Source organism: Bison bison, unplaced genomic scaffold (assembly GCF_000754665.1).
Source record: "Bison bison bison isolate TAMUID 2011002044 unplaced genomic scaffold, Bison_UMD1.0 scf7180017864269, whole genome shotgun sequence".
In the NCBI taxonomy this organism is placed as follows: Eukaryota; Metazoa; Chordata; class Mammalia; order Artiodactyla; family Bovidae; genus Bison; species Bison bison.
In genome coordinates this window covers 156,815-175,098 of record NW_011494841.1, presented here as the reverse complement: position 1 = coordinate 175,098, position 18,284 = coordinate 156,815, and the positions used below count along the sequence as shown (strand labels likewise).

General features: G+C 48.8%; 1 protein-coding gene across 2 annotated transcripts in view; it reads left to right on the top strand.

Moving 5' to 3' along the window:
• Window positions 1–18,284, top strand: part of FAM120B (family with sequence similarity 120B) — a 68,187-nt gene that overhangs the window by 5,103 nt on the left and 44,800 nt on the right. For both annotated transcript variants that reach the window (XM_010848515.1, XM_010848514.1), the window contains exons 2-3: window positions 10,442–11,659; window positions 17,552–17,732. In XM_010848515.1, the coding sequence (XP_010846817.1) occupies window positions 10,463–11,659; window positions 17,552–17,732 (1,378 nt within the window). In that variant the 5' untranslated portion in view covers window positions 10,442–10,462. The remainder of the gene's footprint in view (window positions 1–10,441; window positions 11,660–17,551; window positions 17,733–18,284) is intronic.

Here is an 18,284-nt window from a genome sequence, read left to right as displayed (position 1 = left end):
TACATGAACTGTGAACTTCCTGATGTTCAAGCTGGTTTTAGAAAAGGCAGAGGAACCAGAGATCAAACTGCCAACATCCGCTGGATCATGGAAAAAGCAAGAGAGTTCCAGAAAAACATCTATTTCTGCTTTATTGAATATGCCAAAGCCTTTGACTGTGTGGATCACAATAAACTGTGGAAAATTCTGAAAGAGATGGGAATACCAGACCACCTGACCTGCCTCTTGAGAAATGTGTATGCAGGTCAGGAAGCAACAGTTAGAACTGGACATGGAACAACAGACTGGTTCCAAATAGGAAAAGGAGTACGCCAAGGCTGTATATTATCACCCTGCTTATTTAACTTATATGAAGAGTACATCATGAGAAACGCTGGACTGGAAGAAACACAAGCTGGAATCAAGATTGCCAGGAGAAATATCAATAACCTCAGATATGCAGATGACACCACCCATATGGCAGAAAGTGAAGAGGAACTAAAAAGCCTCTGGATGAAAGTGAAAGTGGAGAGTGGAAAAGTTGGCTTAAAGCTCAACATTCAGAAGACGAAGATCATGGCATCTGGTCCGATCGCTTCACGGGAAATAGATGGGGAAACAGTGTCAGACTTTATTTTTTGGGGCTCCGAAATCACTGCAGATGGTGACTGCAGCCATGAAATTAAAAGACTCTTGCTCCTTGGAAGGAAAGTTATGACCAACCTAGATAGCATATTCAAAAGCAGAGACATTACTTTGCCAACAAAGGTCCATCTAGTCAAGGCTGTGGTTTTTTCCTGTGGTCATGTATGGATGTGAGAGTTGAACAGTGAAGAAGGCTGAGCACCGTAGAATTGATGCTTTTGAACTGTGGTGTTGGAGAAGACTCTTGAGAGTCCCTTGGACTGCAGGGTGATCCAGCCAGTCCATTCTGAAGGAGATCAGGTTCCTAGGATTTCTTTGGAAGGAATGATGCTAAAGCTGAAACTCCAATACTTTGGCCACCTCATGCGAAGAGTTGACTCATTGGAAAAGACTCTGATGCTGGGGGGGATTGGGGGCAGGAGGAGAAGGGGACGACAGAGGATGAGATGGCTGGATGGCATCACCGACTCGATGGACGTGACTCTGGGTGAACTCCGGGAGTTGGTGATGGACAGGGAGGCCTGGCGTGCTGCGATACATGGGGTTGTGAAGAGTCGGACACGACTGAGCAACTGAACTGAACTGAACTGACGAAGAACCGAGGTCAGAGATTGACAGCTGAGCTCAGGAGGCAGAACATTTGCAACAATATGTGTATTTGATTTGCTTCATTGCTGCTGCCTTGCCACCTCCTTCAAGAAAAGGTTGAAAGTAAGGGAAGTCCACTTCAATTCAGTTCAGTTCAGTCGCTCAGTCATGTCCAACTCTGCGACCCCATGAGTCACAGCACGCCAGGCCTCCCTGTCCATCACCAACTCCCGGAGTTCACCCAGACTCACGTCCAATGAGTCGGTGATGCCATCCAGCCATCTCATCCTCTGTCGTCCCCTTCTCCTCCTGCCCCCAATCTCTCCAAGCATCAGAGTCTTTTCCAATGAGTTAACTCTTCGCATGAGGTGGCCAAAGTACTGGAGTTTCAGCTTTAGCATCATTCCTTCCAAATAACATCCAGGGCTGATCTCCTTTAGAATGGACTGGCTGGATCTCCTTGCAGTCCAAGGGACTCTCAAGAGTCTTCTCCAACACCATAGTTCAAAAGCATCAATTCTTCGGCGCTCAGCTTTCTTTACAGTCCAACTCTCACATCCGTACATGACCACAGGAAAAACCATAGCCTTGACTAGATGGACCTTTGTTGGCAAAGTAATGTCTCTGCTTTTGAATATGCTATCTAGGTTGGTCATAACTTTCCTTCCAAGGAGTAAGCCTCTTTTAATTTCATGGCTGCAGTCACCATCTGCAGTGAAGTCCACTTAATGAAGATCATAAAAGGAGCTCTTACCTCCACTGAAATTAAGATCACACACTGGGAATTCACTCAGAGAAATTAATTTCATCTTAATTAGTTTGAAAGTGAGGCATCCTTATACTATCAGTTACTTTTATAGAGGAACAAGTGGGAATAACTTTTACATTTTTATTTGCTTTTATAAGTAAATTTCTATTTCTTTGTAAGGTGTTCTGTTGGAAAAGTTTTCAGAGAATTAAAACATGTTACTTAAGGTTTAAATTATGTGGATCAGATCAGATCAGATCAGTTAGTCGTGTCCAACTCTTTGAGACCCCATGAATCACAGCACGCCAGGCCTCCCTGTCCATCACCAACTCCTGGAGTTCACTCAGACTCATGTCCATCGAGTCGGTGATGCCATCCAGCCATCTCATCCTCTGTCGTCCCCTTCTCCTCCTGCCCCCAATCCCTCCCAGCATCAGAGTCTTTTCCAATGAGTCAACTCTTCGCATGAGGTGGCCAAAGTACTGGAGCTTCAGCTTTAGCATCATTCCTTCCAAAGAAATCCCAGGGCTGATCTCCTTGCAGTCCAAGGGACTCTCAAGAGTCTCCTCCAGCACCACAGTTCAAAAGCATCAATTCTTCGGCGCTCAGCCTTCTTCACAGTCCAACTCTCACATCCATACATGACCACAGGAAAAACCATAACCTTGACTAGATGAACCTTTGTTGGCAAAGTGATGTCTCTGCTTTTGAATGTGCTATCTAGGTTGGTCATAACTTTCCTCCCAAGGAGTAAGCGTCTTTTAATTTCATGGCTGCAGTCACCATCTACTAAAGGATTTTATAGTACTAGTTTAAAATCCGCCAAACTGAGAGGTAAACCGTCGTCTTACTTGAGCAAATGAAGTCAGTGGTGTACAAAGAGTCAGTGATTTCTTTTCAGTCAGCCAGTAAGTCAGGGCCATTACTAGCTGAAAAGCCCAGTCCTCCACACCCTTTTCCTTATAAACAAGTTTTAGCCAAGGAGTCCGTTGATGTCAGCTCTTATTGTGGAACACCTGCTCTTAAACACACACCTGCCCAGCTGCACGCCCATGTGCACGCTGGGCTCTGGAAGGTACACAGCAGTGATGGATGCTCTCCATGTCAGTACTTTAGCTCGGATAATTAGCCCAGTACAGATTCATGTAAGTTACTTTAAGTCATGAGTGGTAAAGTGGTTGGCCATCAGGACAAGGGGATACTAGCTTGAACAGCAGAGTTTTCTGGATAATTTAATTTTGGATTTTTTCTCATTAAGGAGAAAAATCTCACATTTAGAATGGAAGTCTGTCTAAAATAAAGGATTTGTCTGCTTTCTTAAAAAAATTTTTTTTTGCCACACTATGTTCTGAAGGAGATCAGTCCTGGGATTTCTTTGGAAGGAATGATGCTAAAGCTGAAACTCCAGTACTTTGGCCACCTCATGTGAAGAGTTGACTCACTGGAAAAGACTCTGATGCTGGGAGGGATTGGGGGCAGGAGGAGAAGGGGATGACAGAGGATGAGATGGCTGGATGGCATCATTGACTCATTGGACGTGAGTCTGAGTGAACTCCGGGAGTTGGTGATGGACAGGGAGGCCTGGCGTGCTGCGATTCATGGAGTCGCAAAGAGTCGGACACGACTGAGCGACTGATCTGATCTGATCTGATGTAGCTTATGAGATTTTAGTTCCCGAAACAGTGACTGAACCTGGGTCCCCTGCATTGGAATTGCAGTCTTCACCACTGAGCCATCATTCCCTGCTTTCTTAATAGAAGGTGCTAACTGTGATAGGAATTTTCCCTAATCCCTGTGATATGACCTCAAGTAAACATTGTAAACACACCGTGTTAATGATGAGAATAGTCTTAGGGCTTGTTAAGGCGCATGCGCCGGTTTTCCCTGCTGTGTATGTGGCGTTTTTCTGTCCCCTGGGTTTCCTGGGTCCACTGTCAGAGGTTCTGACCCTTGTCAGCATGGGCACGCCTGTCTTGTGCCCTTTCCATTACTGTGGACTTTGAGCTAATTGTTAGAATTATGCAGAAGAGTGATTCACAGATGATAATTCAGAGCCCGAGAAGTCTCTTATGAATAAATTACTTCAGTTTTACTTATGAATTTTGAAACTTACATTGGAGTCTTATTCTGAATTCTGGATCAATGAGGCATAAGTTTTTATAGGTGGCAGGCATTTCCCTTTTCTGCGTTTATTGACCTGTAAGGCGCTTTGTAAAGCTGCAGTCAGGTAGCCTCTTGGTGTCCCTACAGTCCCACTGGTCCGTTAGGCCCCCTGGGGCTGGGAGCACCTCCAGAAAGGAGCGCTGTAGCTATGCGCACCCCAGGGCTGGCTCTGCCAGTGGTGGTCTTCCCTGCGGGCCCAGCCGCCACCAGATCTCTGAAGTGTGCTGTTCGGGGTGGGCAGCCCCTCGTGAGAGGAGCTGGCTGTGCTGTTACTGTCTGTGACCTCAGCAGGTTACTCAGTGCACACTGCTGACTGCCCCCGGCCGCCAGCTCTTCCTGCCTTCTTTGCTGGCATGCAGGCCTCGCTGTGGAGCCTGAACAAAACCACACAGTGCACCAGTGGGGCTGGAGGGGGCGTCCACTGTGGGCACCGGTTCAGTGTACGGCCTGGTGCGTTCGGACATGTCTGTACACACCCAGGTCTGCTTCTTTCCTGACAGACCCTGAGCCTTTGCTCCTTTCAAGGTGCACGTCTTACAAGTCTGTCTTGTTCGTTGCTGTGTCCGCAGCTGCGGGACCTCATGCCTTCGGTGTACTGGGGGGAAGGGGCTACAGAGGCTCTCTTTAGCCTCTTTGTCTTGCAATACGACACAGGGCTTTGCATCCCTCCAGAGCTGGAGTTCTTCCCGGCAAGAGAGGGCTTTGGATGTCTCGCCTGCCTCCATCCCTCTTCCACAGCACAGGCAAGGCAGTGCTTCCAAAATACACTTGCTGAAGAGCTTTACACGACACCTGCTTCCCCTCAGAACCCAGTGTGCATGCGTGTGTGGGTGTGGAAGCCGCTGTCACAGCAGCCTCCTACCACATCTGTCCATACTCTTCCCTCCAGCAGAGGCTCTGCCAGGCCCAGGGGTTTGGGTTTTTTTTGTCCCCCATTTTCTGTGTTGAAGAATACATTTATAATATGCTACGTAAAGTTGCAGATTAAAGTACGTAATAGAACAGATATTTTAAGCACCTTAGAAACATGGATTTAATATAAAAAGACACCCTAGGATCTAAATAAAGGCATCCCTGTCACTCCTGCCTCGTGCCTCCCGCCCGCCTGCCCTCACGCTCCCTCTGGCTGTGCCGCCCGCCCCGTCTGCCTCTGTCAGGACCCTTGGCACGCCCTTCGTCAGGTGGACGCCCTTCCTCAGGTGCATCCCCTTTCCTCAGGTGCATCCCCTTCCTTAGTGGCATCCCTTTCCTCAGGTGGCATCCTGTTCCTCAGGTGTATCCCCTTCCCCAGGTGCATCCCTTCCCCAGGTGCATCCCTTCCTCAGGTGGCCCTTGCGGATCCCAGGATGGGTTGTGTCTTCCTGCTGAGCATCTCACGCTGTCTGCTTTTGTCTGTCTGGAAGTGATGCCCCGTGACGACCGCTTGCTGGGGCTTTTCCTGCCAGCGTGTAAGCTGCCGAAGGCAGGGCCCTGTCTGTCTTGGTTGGCTCACGTCTGCTGGAGTGGCGATAAGGGTGCTGGCTTGGCCCATGGTTCTGCGTCCTGTGTGGGGCCTCTGCCGCGGAGACCCGCGGGCTGCCCTGGGCTGCCCAGGGCTGCCCTGAGGCTGCGCTCGTGAATTCTGGTGAACCCTGAGCAGCTGCCGTGTCTTGTCTGGCCTGGGACACATTTTCATCTCTGAAATTTCAGTCCTTTTTCTTAAACCCTGCTGTGTAGTAAGGGTCCCTGTAAGTTCCTCTTTTTAGCTGGGGCTCTCGGGGAGAAGAGGAGAGAGTGGACCTCAGACCACTTCAAGCTCTGGGGGCCTCATGAGGGGGCGCGGGCTCAGGCGGCAGGCTCCCGCTGAGAGCAGTTACCCAAGACTCAGACATGAAGCTAGGGCAAAGGAGGACGGTGCATTCTTCCCCGAATCCTAGGCCATTTCCAAGAGTTACATCTTAGATAATTCAGTTTTCTAAGAGAATGTCCATCTCTCTTTTAATTTGCTGTTTACTCTTGATGCAGCCCAAATATGATGATACATGTTAATTTGTAGATTTTTGTCTTGTAGAGACACTATTTTTGTCTGATACAGATCTATCAAGAGGTTATGGTTTTATTTTATTTATTTTTTGGTGGTCAAAATAAATTTTAATGTAAAAACTGACATAAAATATAGAAATATGTATGTAGAGGAGAAAACAAAATCCAGTTATATTCTATTTTTAAGGGACGTGTGACAATGAAAACACTACTATACATAAAATAGGCAACTAATGAGAACCTACTGTATAGCACAGGGAACTCTACTTAATGCTCCTTAGCTTTGTAATTGTTTGGTATATCTATTCCAATCCCTTGGGTTTGAATCCCATTGAGAGGTTATGGTTTTATATCTGTAGAATATTAATCTAATCTGTCTCCAGCTTTAAAAAGCTCAACTTAGCCAGCCGGCTCTTCAGATATGTTCGTGACCAGCTTCCTGTCTTACAGTCTCCCTCACCGATTGGCCTTTGCACAGGTGTTGTCTCTTCACCTTTGACTGTTATGCCTTGAACCTCTGGGTGTACCTCACGCAGCCACAACTACTGGTACTGGTTGTCCTGCAAACACTGTTCTGTGGGGTGTTTGCCCTGGGCTGTCGTGGGTCTGTGGGGGGTGTGCTGTGGGCTGTCAGTGCTCCATGGGGGTGTGCCCGGGGCTGTCCATGGTCCATGGGTGTGTGCCCGGGGCTGTCATGGGTCCATGAGGAGTGTGCCGGGGCTGTCGTGGGTCCATGGAGGTGTGCCTGGGGCTGTATGTGGTCCTTGGGTATGTGCCCAGAGCTGTCATGGGTCCGTGGGAAGTGTGCCAGGGCTGTCATGGGGCGACTGTCCTGTGTTCTGAGTGACCTCCGTGCATCACTTTTGATCGCTCAGTGGCAGGTAGGGGTGTGTGTGTGTTTTGCTGAGGCCTGCCTCTCCATTTCTCTGTGTTGTCAGTAGAAAGATGGTAAATAAAGGAGTTTCTGGGTTTCTCGCATCTTCTCTCCAGGCCTCAGTTACTCGTCACCCCAGACTTCGGGACTGAGCTGGATGTGACCGAGGAGGCTTCCCCGTGGTCCGCCTTTGCAGCCCCTGCCCCGCCCCGCCTGTGCACCTGTGAGGCTCCTTCCTAAACTCTCCTGCCCTGACGCCTTCTCTCCAAGTCAGACTCCGGCTTGTAGTCTTGCTTTGCCCACAGCTGAGTCTGTAAACTTGTTGGTTCCTGGTTTCTCTTTATATCCCTGCCCTGTGATGCCTTCATCTGTCTACTCCCTCACAGATGCTTGCCAGGCCTCACGTACCTGACTCTGCTGGGTGTTAGGGATCTGATGGGGTGACACCTGCCCCGAGGCCCACAGTGATGGGCGGGATCCCCAGATTCTCCTTTGGGAAGTAAGACTCCTCCCTGATGAGAATAACTTTTGTTTTATTTCCAAACAGTACTTATCTAGGTAATGGCAGTTTCCTGTATAATTTGCAGGTAGAATAAGTAAAACTTTATATATGTGCATGTGTGTGTATATATGTAATTCTACAATGTGTGTTTTATATATTTGTATATATTTGCAGTCACCTTTAAAGAATGTAAATCCTTAGTATATGCTTTTAGAAATAAAAAAAGAAGAACAGAAGAAAGTTATTGAACAGGTAACATTGACATATTCTCTTTTTAAGCATTTCTTTTCACACCACACACTGCATTGATGGCAGGGTAACCCTGCATTCATGCTTTGGGGACCTGAAATGCCAGAAGGCATCCTCTAATGTCCCAAGTTCCCAAATCTTTACCTATCCAAAATTTTCTTTGTAAATACCATGTAAATTTCTTTGTAAATTTACCATTCTTTGTAAATTCCTGAGGTAATTTGTGATTCAAACTGTGAGAAATTGGCAGTGTAAAATACAGGAAAAACCAGTACCTGTTTAAAAAAATAGTGAGCTTTTTACTACTGAAGTAAGCAAGGAAGAAAATCATTTGAATGAAATCCAAGCAGAGGCAGAACCCAACTTCTTGCAAAATAAAGAGGAGAGTGTTTCAAGAAACTCCGTGTTGTCACTTGCAGTTTTAGTAGAAAAATGCTTGAAACAAAAATGTCTTTTTACTAGTGAGGGAAAGCAGCCAAGGCCAACGAGGCAGGGCTGCCGGACAAATGGCCGAGTCTGTGGGTGGGAGAGGCGGCCGCCTGGAGCCTGCCCACCTGCGCGCCTCCTTGCGGGCTTGGCGGCCGGGTCCTCAGGCCCCACATGGCCGAGGAAGAAGCCGGTCTCCTTTCACAGCAGAGAAAGAGTCAGACTCCCGCTGGGTGAGCTCTGCCTTGGGTCCTCTCATCATCTACAAACCTTTCCTTTTTTTAAAAAAAAATTCCATTTTGGTTTTGTCCAGTCTGACAGCCCTTCTTTGTGTTCTGAAACATACCGCCTTCCCGCCAGGCCCAGCGGCCTGCCTGGGAGTGACCTTGTGGTTGAGGGGGTTGCTCTGTGAAGTCCGTCTTCTGCATCAGAAACATGCATAGCTGCCCAGGCCAGTCCAGTGCCCCAGGAGGCTGCAGTGCTTGGGCGTGTGGGCCCATCATGTCTGAGCTTCTGGGACGGCCTCACTCAGTCTCAGCTCCAGTGTGCTGTTTGTGTCCACTCGGCTTTTAGGTATTCTTTATTATGGTTGTGTAGTCACTAAGTCGTGTCCGACTCTTTGTGACCCCGTGGACTATAGTCCGCCAGTCTCCTCTGTCCATGGTATTCTCCAGACAAGAATACTGGAGTGGGTTGCCATTTCCATCTCTAGGGTGTCTTCCTGACCCAGGGATCGAACCCATGTCTCCTGCATTGGCAGGCAGATTCTTTACTGCTGAGCCACCAGTGAAAAGTTCAGTCATGGCCGACTCTCTGCGACGCTGTGGACTGTAGCCCACCATGCTGCTCTGTCCATGGATTTCTCCAGGCAAGGCAAGAATACTGGAGCGGTTACCATTCCCCTCTCCAGGGGATCTTCCCAACCCGAGGCTTGAACCCATGTCTTCTATATTGCAGGTGGCTTCTCTACTGTCTGAGGCACCAGGGAAGCCCTATGTTTATTATCAGTAGCAATTAAGTAGATAGTTTTAAATTCTGTTAGAGGCCACTGTCCGTTAACAGGTGTACATTCTTAGAAGGGAATCCACAAGGGGGCCTTTTCCCAGCCTAGTAATTTGCTTATCATTCCTTCATTTGTGAAATAGGGCTTATAATTTTTATCTACCAGGGTGGTTTTGAAGAGTGGAGACGTGTGTTTTGAGTGCCCAGTGCTGTCTGGCAGGCGGTGGGCAGGAGCTGGTTCTGCTCTGTGGGGGCAGCTGGGGTGGCTGCCCTCAGCCCCTGGCCTGAGAGAGGGCCATTTCCTCTCTGCTGTTGTTTGCATGATAAGGATTCTTTTGTTTTGTTTTATCAGAGGACATGAAGCCTTGATGAGAAGAATAGGCTGTTGAGATAAAAGATGTCTGACCACAGATGGGTGTCTTTTACGATGTGCAGGGACATCATACTCATATAAAGGACTGTGCTTAAATATTTTTTTTTCCAGATTGTGAATTCTAACTCTTCGAACTATTTTGTGTATTTTTACGTTTTAGAACAGATGGTTTTTCATCTAAAGTCAATCAGTGATCATCTCAAATGTTGAGGATACTTGGCCTAGAGAATTTTCACATAGTCTTTTTAACACCTTTATTGAGATATATTGATGTGCGGGAATCTTCGAGCCTGTGTTCACCTGTGAAATTGCCCCACAGCCAAGGTAGTGAACGTGTCTGTCACTTTGCCTCTGCAGCGTCAGCACCCCCTCCTGCCCCACCACAGACGACCCCAGGGCTCTGGGCCCTGCAGCAGCTCAGGCGGCTAGGCGTTGACAGCGGCGTGCATGCCTTGGTCCAGCTTCTTTCACTCAGCAAAATTATTTTGAGAAACATCAGTGTTGCATGTATCAGTTTTACATTTTAAGTTTTCAAAATTAACTTCTATTTGCACTCCTAGATGGGAAGCATTACTTCTTTGAAACTATTAACCTGTTGTCAAACTTTGTTGAGAGATCTCTTGAATAACAGTCATAGTGAAAATCTTGAGAGAGCCCTGCCCTGCACTGTCCTGGTCAAAGCCCGACTCAGCACCTCACTCGGGCCCAGCCCCGTGGGTGTGTGCGAGAAGGGCACTCGGGCTCCTGAGGGCATGGCATGCCCTTTGTTATGATGGGGACAGAGGGAATGTGAAACTTGGACTGTTTGCTTGGAGAGGCGCCATGTGTCTGATGGTGACACCATATTTACTCATTTCTTTTCCTTTTTAGATCCTTCCCAGGAGTTCCATTATGGGTGTGAGAGGTTTGCATGGGTTTGTGGCAAGTAGCTGCCCACATGTATGTACGGTAGTAAACTTCAAGGAGCTGGCAGAGCGCCACCGGAGCCAGCACCCCGGAGGGACGCCCACCATTGTGGTCGACGCCATGTGCTGCCTCAGGTACTGGTACACACCGGAGTCCTGGGTCTGCGGCGGACAGTGGCGGGAATACTATTCTTCTTTGCGAGAATTCGTGAGAACTTTTACCGCTGTTGGCATCAAGCTGATCTTCTTCTTCGATGGCATGGTGGAGCAGTCCAAGAGAGACGAGTGGGTGAAACGCAGACTCAAGAATAACAGGGAGATAGCCAAGATCTTCCACTACATCAAGTCCCGCAGGGAGCAGCCGGGCAGAAACATGTTCTTCATCCCCTCGGGGCTGGCCCTATTTACTCGGTTTGCTTTGAAGGCCCTGGGTCAGGAAACTCTGTGCTCGTTACAGGAGGCCGACTATGAGGTGGCCTCCTATGGCTTCCAGAACAACTGTCTTGGGATTCTTGGAGAAGACACTGACTACTTAATCTATGACACCTGTCCCTATTTTTCCATCAGCGAGCTCTCCCTGGACAGTCTGGACACCGTCATGCTCTGCCGGGAGAAGCTCTGTCAGAGCCTCGGGCTCCGCCTGGCCGACCTGCCTCTGCTGGCCTGCCTGCTTGGCAATGACGTCATCCCAGAAGGCATGTTCGAGAGCTTTCGGTACAAATGCTTGACTTCCTATGCCTCTGTGAGAGAGAGCTGTGACAGAAAAGGTAACGTTATCTTAGCTGTAGCAGACCACATATCTAAAGTTCTTCGGTTGCATCAAGGTGAGAAAAAGCTGGAAGAGATGCTACCTTTGGGACCAAACAAAGCTCTTTTTTATAAAGGAGTAGCGTCGTATCTTTTGCCAGGACAGAAATCTCCATGGTTTATCCAAAAACCTGAAGATGTAGTAACTTTGGACAAGCAGGTACTATCCATGAGTTCAGATCCTGAATCTAAGCAAGAGTTTCCCATGTGTATGGACTCTGAATCCAAGCAGAAATTATCTGTGGGTACAGACCCTGAATTTAACCTAGAAGCACCCATGTGTACAAACACTGAAGTTAAACAAGAAGACCCTGTAAATGTGGGGCCTGAAGCCAAGCATCAAGTAACTGTGGTTTTGGATCCTGAAATCTTAAAGGTAGGTGGACATGCCCACCCGAATGTAATATGTCATGATTGAAAATGTACCCAGTGAATATCTATTGACTGCCTGCAGTGGTTAAGACACAGTGGGGGCCACAGAGCCGAACCCTTGAGTTTAGCTAGGAGCTTCACAATACATGTGAAAACCTGCGTTGTGAGCTCTGTCTCATGTTGTTCCATGGCTGTTACAGAGTGCTAGGGATTTGAAAGAGAGTCATCACTGTGGGTTAAGGACAGAGAGAAGTCCCCAGAGGAGTAGTTACAACTGGAGCCAGGCCTTCCTGGGCCCGAGGTTGCTGTGAACAGGCAAAGATGGGACCTGTGCTCTCAGCAGAGCCCTGGGACAAGTAGCTGAGGCCTGGGGTGTGAAGGGCTAAGTAAGGAGAAGATAATTGGGAAGGACAGACGCAGCCAGATGGTGGATATTCCTGCATGCCACCCTAGGGATTTGAATGTAGTCCGTAAAATGATACAGAGCCTTGATAGTTTTGAAGGAGGGCCACTGTTCATGAACTGCCTGCTCCGTGTAGGTTAGTTGCAGTGTAGCTATTATCTCATTGAAACCTCTCGTTATCCTTGGGTTACAGAGGAGTTGCGTGTGGACACTAATGCCCTGAGGCATCTCAGCAAGCACAGAGCTAATTAGGACTTTACTCACAGCTTTTCATTGTTCTTGCATTGAGTCACCATCTTTCCAAGTTAAAAACCTGGGAACGTCTCTCCCATATTTCATCAACAGTCTCTCTTAAGTCTTGTTACTTTGATCTGTTCAGTGGCTCTTACCACCCTGGGCTCTCACCACCCTGTGTGGATGACTGTAGACGTCTGAGAACTCTTCCTAAACAGACTTTGGCCCCTTGCAGCCCCTTTGTCATGCTGCACGCAGAAATAAAGCCCTGATTTGCATTTGCTAGCTCTTCGGAGGGAAGCGGTGACCTGCACAGAGAGGGCCGCTGTCCCGGCTGCTGCCTGCTGCTCCAGCCGTACCTGCCCCTCCTGCCTGCCCCTCTCCCGGATGGCCCTCCGGCCCCTCCGCTGGTCGGTGCCTGCTGGGGTTCCCCATCACACCCAGAGAGGCCGCCCACCCTGTGGGAGAGACCGATGTTTGCCGCAGGTGCCTCCGGAATGTCCTCTCTGGTTCAGTCTTTCCTTCCAGACCAGGTGATCCTGTGAGGGCCTGGCCGTGTTGGTTCTTGTCCTGCCCTGCCGCGGTCTCAGGGAGTGTCCTCTACCTCTTCTGTCTCTACGCTCTCTGTCAGTGACTTCTCCCCTCCGTCCTGCACAGCTGCAAGGAGTCTTCCCTCTCTCTGTCACATGCCTTGTAGCAGAGGGGGTAGCTTCTTATTGTAGGAAATTATAGTGAGAGGTAGAATATGGTACATGTTTCAAGAGAGTTATAGGTGAAAAAGTATTAAGAAATTTATTCTACCTGGAAACATTCTTAACTGCTTTTTAGAGGGAAAAGAATGTGAGTGGACATTGGAGGAGGGTTGGAGGCGGACCTGCACGTGGAGGTCCCGACGAGCAGTGGGAGGTGGGTGGAACGTGTCAGCTTGGAGACAGGCGGGCCTCAGCGCAGCCCGAGGAGAAAGGTGAGCAGAGGCAGGACAGGGAGCCCAGTCTGCGCTTGGCTTCCATGCTCAGTGTGGTTGCGTCGCTGGCTCTTCAGTGACACGCCTCTGCGTAGTTGTTCCTGGTTCTCGGCCGTTCCTCACTGTCTCCACTAACAGCTCTTGCTGGCCGCCCTGGTCTCCCGCTCACATGAGGCCGTGGGTGTGCAAAGGCTAAAGGACATGTCTGCAGTGGTCACACAGCTAGTTCTTGTAGACCCCGAGTTTGAGCCCAAGCCTTCCATGCTTCACAAGATCGCACCCACCTTCCCTGGGTGGGGGAAGTCTGAAAGTCCATTGGCACTGGGAGAGGGACGCGCTGTGGTCAGAAGTCGGGAAGCGGGGGAACAGAAGAGTCTGAAAGGGAGCCGCCCTGCTCGGAGTCTCATTAGAGAGTTGGGCGGTATCTGCGTTTTGTCCAGCCCAGGACTCAGAGAAGTCCCCTGCCACACCTCCAGCACCATTCCAGGCCCTCTCTGCTTGCTTCTGTTTCGCTCTGGTTCCTTCTGGTCCCCAGCTCTCACTTCCGTCTGTGTGCCTCGCACCTGTCAGTCTGGGCTCCTCCTCATGCACCCTGGCTGTGTTTGCTGTGCCTGACCCATACCCACTGGGTGTGGTGGCCTGGCATCTCACCCCGTTTATTCCAAGGGGAGTCCAGGAAAGTTAGGTCCAGCCACAGAGGGCAAGCATGTGTGTGCTGAGAGAGTTAAGGACTTAGTTCTTAGCCTCTTTTAGGAGGCATGGGATAGCAAGCGGGGGTGTGGTGAGATCAGATACTTGTTTTCTGAAACACAGCAGGGAATGGACCGGTGTGTCTATGAGCTGGAATTAGGGAAATGGAACTTGAGTACAAGAAGCAACTCAGGCAATGTTTCAGAAGAGAATCCTGCTGTGCAGGTGAAGCTCCTGTGCTCAGGCTGGTGGGATGGGGTTGGCCTGAGCCAAACAGAAGGTAGGCTTCACGGGGACCATCTGATGCTTAAAATGTGTGTTCTACATGTAGTGGAGACCCTCGAGGTAGAAGCAGTGATGCCCTGAGGGGTGAAGGGCATCCGAGGGGGAGGAGGGGGAGGTAAGAGTAAGCTGACAAGGGCCCGGGAGGCAGGTTCAAGGGTAAGAAGGAAGGCGGGTCTGCCCGATGCCGCAGCGGCCATGGATGGGGCTCGGAGGTTGTCAGGATTGGCATGTGGGAGGATCGGGGGGCCTACAGAGCTGTGGTCACCCATGGGCTTGGTGGGGGTCAGATGACAGAAATTTGGTGGCAGTTTGGAAGCAAAAAAGGCAGAAGCTGGGGATGGGGTTGCTTTTTGTGGAAGTCTGGTAGAAGGAGCCCAGCAGAGTCTCCTGGGCCTGTGGGGCGGTGGGGGTGGGGGGAGGACAGAGTATGTCCTGAGTCAGTGGCACTTGGACTTCTTGAGCTTAGAGGCCGCTTTGAAAATCATTTGGAAGTTTCTTAAATTCCCCTTAAAAAATATTTTTCAGTATCATCTTCCATCACTGACAATAGATAACCAGAATTCAAACGTGCATTTTGGTGACATGTAGTCACCCTAGAAGTCCTTTGGTGCCAAGTAGCTGAATGTAGCAATTGCCTGGGTGCATGCACACAACCATTGCTGTTTCCTCCAGCAATTGGATAAACTGAATTCTTGCTTTAGAATTTTCAGATTAGGTGAATATGTTAAAGTTTTTCCAAGTGTGGAATACTATATCTGCAGTAAGGGCAGAGATAAAAGATGCTGAGGTGGTGAGCTAGTTAATGAATTAATATTATAATTGTAGAAAACTTCTCTGAAAACCCTGTGTACACCCAGAAAAGAATGTTACATCTCAACTCTGTACAGTTGCCAAAATTGGAGGTTTTCTGATAGAATGAATATATAATTTGTTATAACTTTATAGATAAATTTGTCAAAATTCTAACTCTTGAAATAAAAAAAGAGGAAGAAACGTAAGAAGGTATAGGAAAATACATTAGAGGGTTCAGTTCAGTTCAGTTCAGTTGCTCAGTTGTGTCTGACTCTTTGCGACCCCATGAATTACAGGCCTCCCTGTCCATCACCAACTCCCGGAGTTCACTCAGACTCATGTCCATTGAGTCAGTGATGCCATCCAGCCATCTCATCCTCTGTTGTCCCCTTCTCCTTCTGTCCCCAATCCTTCCCAGCATCAGAGTCTTTTCCAATGAGTGTATTGTACCTTAAAAGAATCATAAAATATCTAACCATATTGTTTCTGATAGATTCTGTATCAAAAGGGGCATTATAGAGAAATATGTTACTTCTAATGATCTTTCATTGGTTAGAGCATCAAGTAATAATTCTTTTGGGATCCTTGCTGACTTTAAAGCTGCTAGCTTGTCTGCCATCCTGATTTAAAGAAGCATTTAGCCATGAAATAGACCCTGGAGTATGTCTAGCCAGAGAGCAGTCGTGGCCGCCTGTTGGCCATGCACTATTTGCCAGCCTCTGTATTAGCTCATTTAATCCTCATGGATAGTTCTCTGAGGACAGCACCTTTGTTAAACCTATTCTACATGTGAAGGAAGCAGGCACTGAAGGTATTAAGACTCAAGTCACTGGAGTGAATGGGCCTGAGCGAGCACGTCACATGCGTCAGTAGCAGGACACTGATGCACAGAGGTTCTGATGCTCCAGGCTGTAGTCAGAGTGCATTTTACATGCCATCGGGGGTCAGTTCAGTTCAGTTGAGTCAGGCCTCCCTGTCCATCACCATCTCCCGGGGTTCACCCAGACTCACGTCCATTGAGTCAGTGATGCCATCCAGCCATCTCATCCTCTGTCGTCCCCTTCTCCTCCTGCCCCCAGTTCCTCCCAGCATCAGAGTCTTTTCCAGTGAGTCAACTCTTTGCATGAGGTGGCCAAAGTACTGGAGTTTCAGCTTTAGCATCATTCCTTCCAAAGAAATCCCAGGGCTGATCTCCTTCAGAATGGACTGGTTGGATCTCCTTGCAGTCCAAGGGACTCTCAAGAGTCTTCTCCAACACCACAGTTCAAGAGCATCAATTCTTTGGCATTCAGCCTTCTTCACAGTCCAACTCTCACATCCATACATGACCACAGGAAAAACCATAGCCTTGACTAGATGGACCTTTGTTGGCAAAGTAATGTCTCTGCTTTTGAATATGCTGTCTAGGTTGGTCATAACTTTCCTTCCAAGGAGTAAGCATCTTTTAATTTCATGGCTGCAGTCACCATTTCATGTTTCCACAAAGAACACTCTCACCACTGCAGGATTACTCTTCACATTAAAGCCACCCTACCCCTGATGGCATGTAAAATGCGCTGTAACAACCTGCAGGATTACTCTTCACAGTGCATTTTACATGCCATCAGGGGTAGGGTGGCTTTAAATTGTGAAGAGTAATCCTGCAGTGGTGAGAGTGTTCTTTGTGGAAACATGAAACCTGTATGTTGGTTATTACAGGCCATCTGATCTCAACTCCTCATTGAGTGGGAGCGTGGCATCTGTTTACATCATCCATCTCATCACTTCCCAATGGTGACACTGCACTGCATTCAGAGCAGAAGGAAGCACGTCCTCAGGCAGTTTCTGCTCAGTAAAACAGTACTGAACAGGTGAATGAGAGTGATGCAGTTTCTAATCCCAAAGAATTTATGGTTTAATAGGAGAGATGAGGCAAGGTAACAAGTGGACGGTAAATGCGAGTTGAGCCCCTCACGTCGGGGAGGTGAGTTCTTATTCACAGAGGATGGCAGGGTTCTGGAGAGATGACAGAACCCTGAGGTTCTAGGGAGGTTCGGGGGAACCTCACGGGGCAGAGACAGAAGTGGCTTTTGGGAAGGGCTGAAAGAGGTCAGTTTCTATCATGGAAGTTGGGCTCCAGAGTGTCCACAAGGGGTGCACAGGAGGAGATGGAGGTCTTCAGGGCCTCTTCAACTCAGGCTGAAGAGTCTGGTAGTCGGCCTGAGTGCAGTGATTGGGCCTCTGTTTCTAGGAAGACAGTGTCACTGGGGTGAAGAGTGGGTTGGAGAGCCTGGAGAGGGGCGGCTGGACCCCTGGGCAGCCCCTCTCCCTGTCGGGTGGACAGGATGTTGAGTGACGGCAGAGGTAAGTCCCAAGTCTGGTTGGTGGGTGGAAATTGGAGGAGGAGCTGGAAGCACAGAGGCCAGCTTGACGTCCTGAGTTTGAGTGACATTTACTCTACCTCTGAGCCCTAGAAGGCCTTGGATTTCCTGCTGAAGGTCATGGTATTGTTTTCAAGGAGAAACAAGTTGCATTTAATTGTTGGGCAGGTCGCCAGAGCACAGCATGTCCAGGCAGAGAGCTACCTGGTGTACAGCGTGATGAGCAGCGGCGAGGTGGAGTGCAGCAACAGCTTGGAGGACGCCACGGACCAGGCCCTGCCCAGCCAGGCCTTCGTCTACCGCCCCGTGCGGCAGCGCGTCTACTCCCTTCTGTTGGGGGGCGGCGGCGGTGAGTTGTGGTCTCCAGGGGCCATGCACCTGGAGCTGGTTCTGAGAACTGGCCGGATGGAATGAGTGCATGCTTTCAGGACTCAGGATTTGCTTCTCTGTAAAGTCTGGAATGGAAAATGCCACTCGCATCTGCACAGGATTAAGGGTAAATGCATGGGATGTCTGTTTATCTGATTAGCAAGCAGTTGACCAGAGTTCATTGAAAGAGAAGTGCATTGTTTCTGTTGTAAAGCAGTTGTATTTTTATTCCTTAGAAGGATTTAAGAAATTTAAAAAATTTGGAAACTCTTTCCTCCTATAGAAGTGTAGTGTAGGGTGTGTCTGTTATTAGAAGACAGTTTTGTATGATTATGGTATGTCTTCTTTCTATTCTTTTACTTTTAAACTATTCTTAATAGTTGGAGCATTTCTCTTTTAAGCAGCATGTCAGTCTTGCAGTCTCTGTCTTTTAGCTGGATTGTCTGGGCTGTTTATGTTCGCTGTGCCGCTGGCTGGCGTGGCCAGGCTCGCTGTGCCGCTGGCTGGCGTGGCCGGGCTCGCTGTGCCGGCT